The sequence below is a fragment of the Uranotaenia lowii genome, chromosome 1 (genome assembly GCF_029784155.1).
Source record: "Uranotaenia lowii strain MFRU-FL chromosome 1, ASM2978415v1, whole genome shotgun sequence".
NCBI classification, from domain to species: domain Eukaryota; kingdom Metazoa; phylum Arthropoda; class Insecta; order Diptera; family Culicidae; genus Uranotaenia; species Uranotaenia lowii.
The window spans coordinates 39574333-39586750 of NC_073691.1; the positions used below are offsets into that span (position 1 = coordinate 39574333).

The 12418-nt window shown below is 34.8% G+C and overlaps 1 protein-coding gene across 1 annotated transcript in view; it reads right to left on the minus strand.

The window, feature by feature from the left end:
* Positions 1–12418, minus strand: part of LOC129755334 (GATA zinc finger domain-containing protein 21) — a 221624-nt gene that overhangs the window by 88775 nt on the left and 120431 nt on the right. The window contains exon 2 of the mRNA XM_055751772.1: positions 10870–11439. Coding sequence (XP_055607747.1) covers positions 10870–11439 — 570 coding nt within the window. The remainder of the gene's footprint in view (positions 1–10869; positions 11440–12418) is intronic.

Consider the following 12418-nt stretch of genomic DNA (forward strand, 5'->3'; position numbering starts at 1 on the left):
ATTTGATGAAAAAACGATTAGTCTAATCGTTCATTAACAATCCAAAAACTATAAGGGGAATCTTTTGGGTGTCTTGGGTAGAAGATAATGGGGATCGTTATTGTATGATACTGCTCCATGCGGGCACTATCTTATTTAAATTTTCCTTGACAGAGTGCATCTAGTAGATCTTGATTTTAAATAACATTTTGCATAATAAAAAAATAGCATTCGGCTCACTTGGTCTATTATATACTTTGTATACTTAAAAAAATCCTGTTAAATAAACCATAAATATCCAATATACAAGATCATTCGCCATCCTTTTTAATGTCATATGCAGAAAAACATAACGACCTCATTCGCAGATCCTCTGAAACTTTTCCGAAAGTTATAAGAAAATTTAATTGAAAGTGATCCGAACTTCTAAAGACAAGAAAGCCAGTGGTGCATTAAAAGTTTTGCAAATGAGTTTACTTGGCAAGAATATTTTCCGAGAATTTTTATCCCCTTCTGCTGTGTAGCAAAGTTGATTACAGAGCATCACGTAAGCTCAGTTTGAGCTTGCACAACACATGTAAATCACTCTGTGGAACGGAACGCATTTACATGAACGCATCATGAGCTTGGTTTATACGAACTTCTTTCCAGCTTCAGGAAATCCAGTGCTAACTTTACCTTCTCCGAGTTGAGTTGATGTTGATACTGTTACTAGGAATGTTTATTAAATCAGTTATTTACTAATCGTATGAGATATCTTGTTCTAAGAAGCTTTACTTCCACTTGCCAGAGTAATATTCTGATGCCCAATTTCACCATGGGAGAAAATCATATAAAACGTTCGATCATTTTGCTAGGAACAACCCACATAGACCGGCAGCAGCCAATGAGAATAAATTTGCTCTTCCAAGCCTTGATAAAAAAATAAACTCAACTTAAACCCTCTTCAGACTTACACATAGAGCTTTTATTTAAGAAAAAAGAAAATTTTCAGAGTCTGATGCTCTGCTAGCAGCTCTTGAGTACGTGCCTTTATTTCTGTTTCTCAAGCGTGCTCTTGCTGACGAGCAAGTTGTTTCGTCCTATACAAGGAACACTTCATAATGCAATTAGCTGCGCTCCTAACAGCGACCCAGTTTTTTCAAGAGATCTCTTTCTTAATTTTGTCCTTGCGTTCATATTTCTCCCAACTGTAATAAAGTGGAGAACATTTTCTGGGACTTTATTTCTAAGAAACAAATGTGACATAAAAAGCAAAATAAATGATCAAGTCTCCTAGAACTAGAAAAAAAAAACACATTTTTTCTCTCTATGAAAATGCTTTTAATTCATGTACGGAACCAAGTTTCGTTCAAACCTTTGAAGCATAGAAATTTGAAATTTGAACATACTTTGAGAATCTATAAAAAAAATGCAAATGAGAGAATCGGATCACTCCCTACTGTTTTATCAGGATCATATTTGACTCTCAAAATCAAGCCTAAATGGTTGATACTCTTAGACCTTAATGTCAATAATTTTTTTGAAGCTAAAGAAACAATTTTAAAAAAATTGTACATTTCCAGATTTTTCATGTTTTACAGTTTCTTTAAGCTGTTGTTTTTGTGAAATGCATGCCAAACATCTGCAATTAGTATGGATTGCAAGATTCACATGCCTAGTAAGGTTGCCAGATCGTCCGGTTTTATCCGGGTTTGCCCGGATTTTTTATACTAAATTTGAGAACAGTCCGGCCCGGCCCGGTTGCCCGGATTTCATTGAAAAATGCACAGATTTTGCTCGGATTTATTCACTTTATTTGGCAAATTAAACAAAAAAAAAGCACAAACACCTCCAAAACTAAATTTTTTGAGCATGTTTTATAAAAATAATCATTAAAGGTTTTTCGGAAGCCTAAAATACGGTTCAAAATCTAATGATGAGTTTTGGTTAAAATAAATTTTGTTTTTCAGCTTTTTTCTTGAATTTTGTTGAGGAATTTCTGAGTTTTGACAAAATTTGCCCGGATATTGCCCGGATTTATGATCGTCAATTTGAAATCGACATTTTGAAATTTTGACAAGTCTAGAAGCATTCTGAGTATTCTGAGTAAGTTAAAATAATGATTAACTCTGGATTTATATTGATAACAGCTGAGTTTTCGGGACAATTTGGTTCCGGAAGATCTGGACAACCAAAGTGAAACGACTTTGTTTTGAAACATTCGGAGAACCATAGAGACGCAAAAAAAAAGTGTTTGCGCAATTTGGTTCCGAAAGATCCGAAAAACCAAAGTAAAACGACTTGGTTCCGGACAGTCCGGAGAACCATGGTAAAGCCAACAGTCTTGAGTTTAGAGCGAATTGATCCCAGAAGATCCGGAGATACAAAATGAAGCAATGGATTTATGATTTTTGCTATTTGGTTTCGGAACGGCCTGAGATACCGAAATGAAGCGACTTGGTTCCTGAAAGTCCAGAGAATCATAGCGACACCATAGTGAGACAATAAATGTTCGATTCTGCTAATTGATTTCGAAAGATCAGCAGAACCTTAGTTAATCCAAAATATTGACTTCCTTTCAGCCACTCGGTTTCCCAAAGATTTTAAAAACCAAAATGTTAGGTAATTTTTTTTATTTTCAAAGCTTAGTGACACCTAAACACGAATTTTTCGAAGCGTGAAAGTTGTGGGAGCTACGAAAAATATAAGTACCTGAGGAGTTTAATTATCGATATATCATTAGCAAGATCCAGACAAGCCAATATCAAGACTGATTTTGCGCGAACGGGTTTTCCAAAGGACCTAAGTGACATCATCCATCTTGAATTGTTTTGAGCGATCTGGTTTTGAAAGATTTGGAAAACCGATATTAAACCAAAATTTTCAATATATATTGAGACTTGGTTCCAGAGAGACTTGGCAAATCCAAAGATCATATGGTTTTGGAAGATCCAGAAAGGCAAAATATAGTATCTTTCGATTCGTTTTCGGCATCGGATGATCTGGAGAAGCTACATGTGTGAGTGACGCCAAACGTCTATACTTTTTAGAAATATCAGTTTATAAATAAAAAGAACCAAAGTTCTTTTGAGCGACTTCTTTACAAAAATGACGCCAATTTCATTTTTTTAAGCAAATTGGTTTGATAAGATTCAGAGATCCGACGTTAGACGAAGAATTTTCAAGATATTACCGACTTGGTCTTGAAAATGTACCATCAAAAATATGTATTAGTTTTGCGTGTACAGGCTCTGGAAGCTATGTATATCGAGCTCTTTGGAACAACTTGATTTGGGTAGATCCGGAAAACCTTAGAGACACTAAAACAAATAATAAAATTTGGATTTTTTTAGCGAATTGCTATTGATAGATTTGGAGAATCTTTTCCAAGCTCAAAGTTGATTGATATTATGAAACTTTATCTCGCACGTTGAGTCAATCCGTAATCTTGATAGTTTTTAGCAAATTCGTTTGGATAATAAAAGTGAAACTGAAAGTATTTGATTTGGTTTATGAAATGTGGCATCGATTATAAAAGATATTCTGGTTCCCTGAGTACACAATCGATGATCATAAATAAAAATTTGAACTGGTGTACAAAATTTGATTTATGGATCTCGACCAAGGACTATAAAAATCGCTCACTCCTCGAAACGCACACGAAAATGCTTCGCCGCCAGCTCGCTATTCGTTTGTGTTCAATACAATCACGAACAGCAACAAAAACGATTCTACGACGACAGTTTCTATGCTGCTCGTATTAAAAAATATTCATGAGCGAGTCTGAGAAACGGGATCACGAGAGACTCGAATTTGCTTCATGAGAATTTTGATACCGAGCTTGCTGTCTGTTTAGGGAAGGAAGTACGCCAGTTCAGAAGAAAAAAGTAGGAAGAAAAAAAAAGAAAAAAGAATCTTTCGGCTCGTCCTTCTCAGAGACAAACCGTCCGTACCGTCCGGGCACCGATCGTTCAAAGATTGGCTACACAAGTGCACACTGTTGCTGTTGATGTTATTGATGTTCCTTCAAGCTCGTAGCTTCAAAAATTGACGCACATTCTTTCGTAGAAAGCAATAATAACAGCACTAGCAAGAAGCAAACAATTCTTTTGGCTCGGCATATTTGCCTGAAAAGAATAATAACATCACTAAAATGGATTGGATGTGCCGGCCGTATGCACACTGTTCTTCTTATTTTCGATTCCTTTTGGCCAACACGACTTGGCGTCATCTTTGTTGCTGTTAGTGTTTGTTCAAGCTCAAGCTTTGCAAAGGGACGAACATTTTTCCACGGGAAAGAATAATACCATTACTAACACGGCTCATGAGCAGGTTGGTAATAAGTTTCATGAATCGGCTCGCTGCTACGCAATCGTCGGGTTGATGCTAGATGTTGTGTGCGGAGAAGGAAGCAAGGCAAAAAGGAATCAGGAGCCTTGGTCGTGTTTTCATTTTGGTCGGGCTTGATTCGTGAGAACAGGAGATTCTCGCTCACACCTCATTCGCGTTCCAGGGCATTTTTCTGAGCAAAAATCGGAGCGATGCAGGCTCCGTCGCTCGTTTGAATGAGTTTTTCAATCCTTGATCTCGACTCAATGAAATTAAAAAATCTTGGATCAATACAGACTAAGAAAAGCAATTTGTGAATAATGTAGAATACAGGAGATGGGCAATTTAAAGAATGATGAGGCAAAACAAAATCGAACAAACCTATTCGATTTTTGATGATAAATTAAAAACTGTGCATTTGAACAGACCTATTTTGAGTCAAGATGAATCGACTTGTAGTATTGGAACGAAAGAGAGAAATAAATCTTTCTATGGCCCATAGTTCTGATCTGAGAAAGTAAGGAATCTTGTATTCAATGACATTCTGGTAACAACTTTTGGCTCGAACGGCTGTTTAAAATTAGATTGAGTTCGATTATGAACTCATAAAAAAATAGTTACATTAAAATTACAGTAAAATTAACTAAAGAATGAAATTAAAACAAAAATGACAAACTTACAGACATAGAAGTCATCGGCCTCAGTGATGGCGAATGCTGTTAGTAACTATCATTTTTGATTGTATTATCAATTCAAAAATGCTCGACAAATACTGTTTATGGCACCCTAAATAGACAAAGCTTCTATCAATAGATGAAGAAAGAAAAAAGAACGTTTTATATTAAACTGTATAGTGTTGAAAAAGATTGAAAGTTTTAATGGTGTATTGTAATTTTTTATAACATCTTTCTTTTCGTTTGATTGGCAAATTTTCTCAGTCAGCCTCAAGGGATAGTTTCTCAGTTCAAAACTATTTTAAAAAATTTTTATGAGATTTTGACGTTTCCGCGTTATTCATTCCCTCTTAAAAGTAGAAAGTAATTTCATTTCCGTCGTAGTATGTATTTGTGTCCCTATGTATTTGTGGGAGTTCAAATCACAATCTGGTTACTGCATGATCACCGTCTAATCACCCAGTGCACCGGGTTGACGGAAACTGTGGCCAATTCCGATGATGATGGATTGGATAATACTTATACAGTTTTTAAATTTTATCACTGTTCGGTTTTATCAATACTCGCCAAATTCACGCACGATTTTATTGTTTCGGTTATTGTTTCGATTTTATTACACTTCTTTAAATCATTTCGAAACCATTTCCAGGACCTTAATTTTCTTTCAAAAGCGTAGAGGGCCTTTGTTCATGATATTTTTGAAGGTTTATGTTATGGTATATAGGTATTGAATAATATGAAAATGCCCTTGAACTGCTTATTTTAGCTGTTTAAGTCGAAATAATCGACATAAATATTTAAACGTCACGCTTATGCTAGTTATTTGTGCTTGGTTAGCCGCTCTAAAAAGTAAACGTTTTTGGTTATGCGAATCATATAAAGATGTGAGTGAACTCAAGCGTTTTTGAAGAAAGATATGTATCTCTGATTTATTTGTTCAATTTGCTTATTTGGAATGCTGGCGTGCGCAATCCTGATAGGACGGACAGCCTTTAATATTGTCTGAATGGATAGTTTTGGAAGATCAAAATGTAATTTTTCTAGCTTTGCCTTAAAATGTGTAAAAAGGACTAAGATTTCTGTTTTTCTACATATGAAAATGCAAGGGTTATCTGCCCATAGACCAATTTCAAGAAAGACACTTTTAAAGCCAAAGTTAAGCAAATTTCAAAATATTTTTAAAGGGTCATTCATAAATATTTCAGAATCGACACAAGAGATTCAGCTGTTAAATTTCCATTAAAACTTAATTGCTCACTTTAATTAGATGTAGACTTTAATTAGATGTATATTCTACATGTTTTTATTTCAAGAAAATATCCTAAAATTGCTGAAGAGAAGAATACAAGAACTGAAATCGATCTTTTGTGTTTAGTAATCTTTTATAATTACATCTTATGATCAAAATTTATTGATACAAAACGTTACCACCACTGAATTTTTTTTCATGAATTACCGATTGAAAATAAAAAATAAACTTTTTTCCCCTTTAATTTTTAGTTTCGCCAAATTCACGTTTTCGCCATATTCACGTTTTCGCCAATCATTGAACCCGAAAGGCTCCTTAAGATATGTTTGAATGAAGAGTATTCTAGTATACTCTGCGATTAATTTCTAAATTTGGTTTAAAAACAAGTTACCTAATACATTTCGAATTCTATGATCGCAGGCGTGGCTCAGTAGAACAAGTTCCACGTCGCGAATGGTCGCTACTCCGTGATTGACCGAGGCCATCAATTTTGTTCAGAGGTCAAATGAACGGAACCTGGGATTGTCACATTAGCAATGCACAAAACTGATGCTCTCTTTTTAAACATCAATATCGGCGCCGGCCACGTCCTAGTAGTCAATAGATAGGTTAGAAAAATGAGAATGGGATAAAAGAACAACTTTGAGCCTAAGGACCGAGGTGACCTCTGCATCCTTGCAAAAAAAAAAATTGGTTGGGAATGTTGGGGGGAAGGAAAAAAATAGGAAACACTTTTTACTAGTGTTATGTTGATAGCTTTTTGTCCTGAAATATAATTTTTTATTTATAAAAACATTTAAGCCAGATAAAAAATAACATTTTGAAAGGTGATTATGAATTAGACACATTTGAAGTAAATACATTATACATCTTGATTTCCATCATCATATCTCTTATAGTTGTTGCTCACATAATTCAAAGTTCGAAGAGGTATTTGAACTGATTCTGAATATTCTGAATCATATATAACATTTGAATAGTGAAAGAAATAACTGAATGATTTTTTCAAGGGAAATGGAGAAAAAGTGATCACAACTAAAACTTATAATAATTTTTCAGCAATTTTGATTGAAAGAATCATGTATCGACTTGCCGCATTCTACCAGAAAAATTAAGATTTAACTTGTGTCCAATCTCTGATTTAATTATGATATAAATGAATATCGGTTAGTTTAAACTTTTTAAACTTAGAAAAGAGAAAAATTGAAGAGAAATTTTTAATTTCTAAACATGTTATTGTAGTTATGTGTTATGTGTAGTTTCTGGTTAAGTTTCGATACAAGACAAAAAATAAAACCGAAAAAGGAGAATTTCTGATCCCATACATGGCCCGAGGCTAAAGGTCTCTATAATAAAGAAAAAAAAAATCCCATACATGATAGAACTGATTGAATTTATAATTTGAATTGGTGAAATAATTGATGATGAAAGATTCAGAATCAAACTATCAAAATAACGAAATGTTTTTTTTGGTGACATTATAAATGTGGCAAAAAATTTGTGAATAGTTCTCCACATTGAAAAAAAATGTAGTATTTAAGTTTACAAGTTCTGATTAACTGATTATAAAAAAAAGAGTGCTTAGCTTTAACGTTGTCCTGATACCAAACATCAATAGATGACTCCGAGGTTTCATCCTCGATTAGTATGAGACGCCGACAGCAATTAGTCTGTGGACAGCATTCCAGGAAGACAGGAAATGGATCCAGTTTCTAGATTTGATTAGATTCACCCTCTTGGAACACATCGCGAAGGTCCTAAAACTTCTTGATAGTTGATGGATTTCAAAATAAACATGCACAAATAAATAAACTTGAAGAGGGAACTAGTAAATTTTTCCGCTGAACATAAAACTTCCGTCATCGACGGTCACAGCCTACCGACATTTTTTTTTCTACCGTGATAAAATCGAGAAACTACTGTAATGTTCATCTAAACGTACATAAATGTTTTTATACATTCAATGTTTTAGTGAGCTTCGATTAAAATTTAACTTACCGGGGGTCAAGAAACCTAATTTGCAAATAGGGTAAATGTACCCGACCTTGACACCTAAGGCATGGTTTACTTTTTTTTTTGACATTCCTACCTTCTTGTTGAGTGCATGATATAACATCCTTTGAAGAATTTACTTGCTAACTTGCTTAGAGTTCAACAAAAATATGTTTTCTCTATGGAACTTTCATAAATGTGAGTAAAATGCATGCAAAGTACTCACTGCGGTGCTCCAATTACTTGGCCGCCGTACCAATTGTTTGCCGTTTCGATGATCCGATTCTTGGCCACCAGCAAAGTGCAATAGATCTTTACCAACTATGCTCAATTGACAGTTAACAGAATCGTTGGCTATTCTGGATATAAGGCCACTGACAGAATGACGTCAGCTGAGCGTAAAGTTCTATGCGACGATGGAACACCGGGCTTCACTCATACAACAAAAAGGCTTTTGAAAACATTGATGAAATTTGGTTGAAAGGGAAGCACAAAATAAGCTTTCATTTCAAAAAGTCGGAAGTCCAGAAATTCCGCAATGCGATTGCGACACATAGGGTTATTTTCACTACCAAACAACTGTCTTCATATTGTGGAGTTTGGCTTCATAAAGAAAGAAATTGAAAAATTCCTTGAATGGTATTTTAAAATTTTGCCCTTTTGAATTTGTTAGCTGAGATTATGAGCTTCTAGCAAGAGCCATCTCGAATGCCCGGGGCGATGCGCAGTGGTTTGACACGCCAAATAGATGTTAGAATGTAAACCTTGCTTAAACATTTTTTTTAATTCGACTCACATCAAATATTTTAAGGAATAATTGGAAAGCAAACGATATTTTCCTGAACTTCCAACTTCTTTTTCCATGAAAAAAATTAGATCAAAAATCCAAAAAATTAAATCTGAGTGGGTATATGGTTCCCAAGCAATAGAAAACGATTCCAAAACTCAGTTAATTATCTATTTTATATACTAAAGTCATAAATTGCCATCGATCTAACAATTTTTAGATAAGAAAAACATATCAAGTCTTGTGAGATGCTTAATTTAATTTAGTTTTTTTTTAATATTTCGAACCACTGTGTTCTGTAGGAGACCACGTGGCTTTTGCTCGGCAGACTGCAATGCAAATGCTGTTCGCACGCATACCAATGTACCTTCGATTCATGGTTCCCAAATAGCGATTTTTGCATTTTCAATGCTTGGATATGACTTTTAGTTTGTCGAATCAATTATGTTCTTCAATTTATTTCGAAGCTTAAGTTGATAGAAACGGTCTTATCATACAACCCAATTAGTATGAAAACATTTGTGCGTAATTTTAAATGAATTTTTAGGGAAAACATCAGCCCAAAAATACCTCTTAAATGAACATGTATTTTTTCCAGCTTCCAACACTGGTGGTATATTTCGATTGAAGTTTCTTGCCAAGAAAAGGAACAAAATTAGTTTTAAATTTTTATTCAAAACCTAAATAAATATTCATTCTTTTGTTTTTTTAGCATCTTTTGATTTTTTACCGAGTTTAACTGTAGGCATGAGTATTTATTGCAAATTTTTCAAATAAATGTCCGCGTTTGAATTCGCATGTGAATTTAACAGTTGCACTAGAAAGGTGAGTTCATCTGATTTTCATACGGTGATTTCCAACATAATTGCCTCGGATGCAGATCGAAAAAAATTAACTACTTTAATAAAGTACAAACAATCAAAAAATTCTATATGCACAGATTTGAACCAAATAATTCTCTTCGCAATGAAAATATATTCAAAATTTTTTAGCTCAATTTGGACCTGAAAAACATGAAAAGACATGTTGGCATGCCAAGAAAAGGACCATGCCAAAATAGGGCTCACATACCCTAGTTGGTCTTTCTCAATTTGAATTAAAATTAGCCTTAATTAATTTGTGCAACCCCTAACTGTGATATGTTATAAATATTTGAATTCACAAAGCTAGCTACGGTTTCAGAAAACTACTTTCATTGCAGTGTTTATTTTATGTCAATATAGTTCGTACAAATTAAAAACTTCTGACAGACTCATAGAAGTCACTTTGCAGTGAAAATCAAATGTGGAATGGAAACGAAAGTAGACAACCAGATATTATTAGGCCAAATGTTGCTATCTTTTAAAAGCAAAGATTAAATTTTTTACGACACTGTCATAATTCTTAGACACAAATATTAAACAAATAATTCAGGTTGAATTTTGTCGTAGTTGTACATAGGTAAAACGTGTGCTCTAGAAAACACATAAAAACATGCGCCAAAGTTGATTCGAAAACTACTGTTAGGCAAGCGATTATCTGTGTGAGAATTTTTCATCATTAATTATCATGTTCTATACTAAATTCAAGATATTTTCCAGAATAAAATGCTGTTGCTTATTTATAATTTTTAAGATCTTGTTTTAGCCAGTTATGAGAAAACTAAAGTCAAGCACAAATTTATTGGGTAGAAGGTTAATCTTGGAATGCAGCTAATGAACTAATGACATCTTTAAAGAATAATGGATCCTTAATCATCTTCGGAAATCGTAATTCATCCATTGATTGTGTAAAAAATTGATCCAATTTCACTGGCCCATTCATAGCCTAGTGATACCGACTACCTTGAGAACTATTCCCTATAATCCGCAATCAGATTTTCCCTTTCCTCAACTCACCGAACTCATCGTCATCGGACAGGGCCATCGCCTGGAGCCGCGAAATGGCCTGCTCCTCCAGCCGCTGCTCCTTGATCGTCGCGTCCAGCTCCAGATCCGAATCGGTTTCGTTGCAGTTGGACTGATTCCGGTTCACGTCTCGGTCCCCATCGTCATAGTCCTCGTCATCGCTTCCGGTTCCGTTGCAGTTGTAGTGATGGTCCTCGTCGTACGGTGCAAACAACCGCCGGGAGGAACAACCATTTATCATTGTCGTCGACGAAGGTTTGCTTCCAGCTTTGCAACGTGCTCCTCCATTCAAGCTAGAATTTTCTTTGTCACTGCAGCTGATGTTGTTGTTGTTGTTGTTGTTGTTGTTGTTGTTGTTTTTGCAGGAAGAATTGTTGTGGTTCTTTACTAGAGCACTATTATTGTTGATGTTGTTGTTGTTTTTGTGATTTCCCAGCTCGACATCATCCACATCAATCAGATTGTCGTTGAGTTCGGTCTCACGTCGTAACGATTGAGCGTCATCGGATTCGACGCTGAGCCGGCCGTAAGCTCGCCGAGGTGGCCGGGGTCCATGTTTATCTGCCGAAGGGAAGGGAGAAAAACAAACGATGTTAAACGGATCAACACTTGCAACATTGTAATTTTCACATGGTAAAAAAGGGTATAATGAGCTCAGCAGAGAAAATTATTCGTAACTATGAAAAAGGGGCTTTTCTGTTGGTGTTAATTGTAATGTTTATTCCTGGAAAAGTCCCAATTATAAAAATCATTATAACATTTCGAAATTGCGGTGAACATTAAGCCAAATGGTACTTCTTGGTACAATTAACAGTTTGAATTGTATTTAACAAATCTTTTCTGATACCATTTCGGAGATGCATTCTATTTTTTTTTATTTGCTGTCTACTTTTGTAAGTACCCACAATAGGCTCAAAATAAAGCTGTGCTGTGGACATTTTTTTTAGAAAATACAGAGTTTTGTATCAAACCACAGATGAAGAATGTTCAAAAGCAATTTTTGAAAACTTAGCTATAATATTTGATAAAATAAGAATTTATGTATAGAAATTCGTTTCTCTATCCTATTTCAGGAATGACTCAAAATTTATCAAAATTGAAACCTCATAGTTTGTTCCCGTGAGGTTTGTGATATAGCTTAATTGAAAAATTAGCTGCCTTTTGATCCGATGTTCGAAAATTCGAGCACAAGAGTAAACATCTAAAACAGTGGTTTCGGATAAGAGATTCAATATCTGGACGCCAGCTGCATTGTTGATATAATGTCGCGGATGACCAGGGCTGGATTAAGCCATCGGGGGGCCCTGAGTAATTTTTCTCGGGGGCCCCTAAGAATTTTTTTTTAATGTGCCAACTAATCGAAAACGTAACTCTTATAAGAGCCGTGAATTTCAAAATTCGATTCGTAATTTATTCAATAACTCTATCAGCAACTAAAATTTTCTAGTAAAGAAAAAATTAAAGATAGAATTTTAAATATTTTTATTTCATCGTTGATAGGCTTGATATGTACTTCGTCGAAAGCAGGCTAAATATTTCC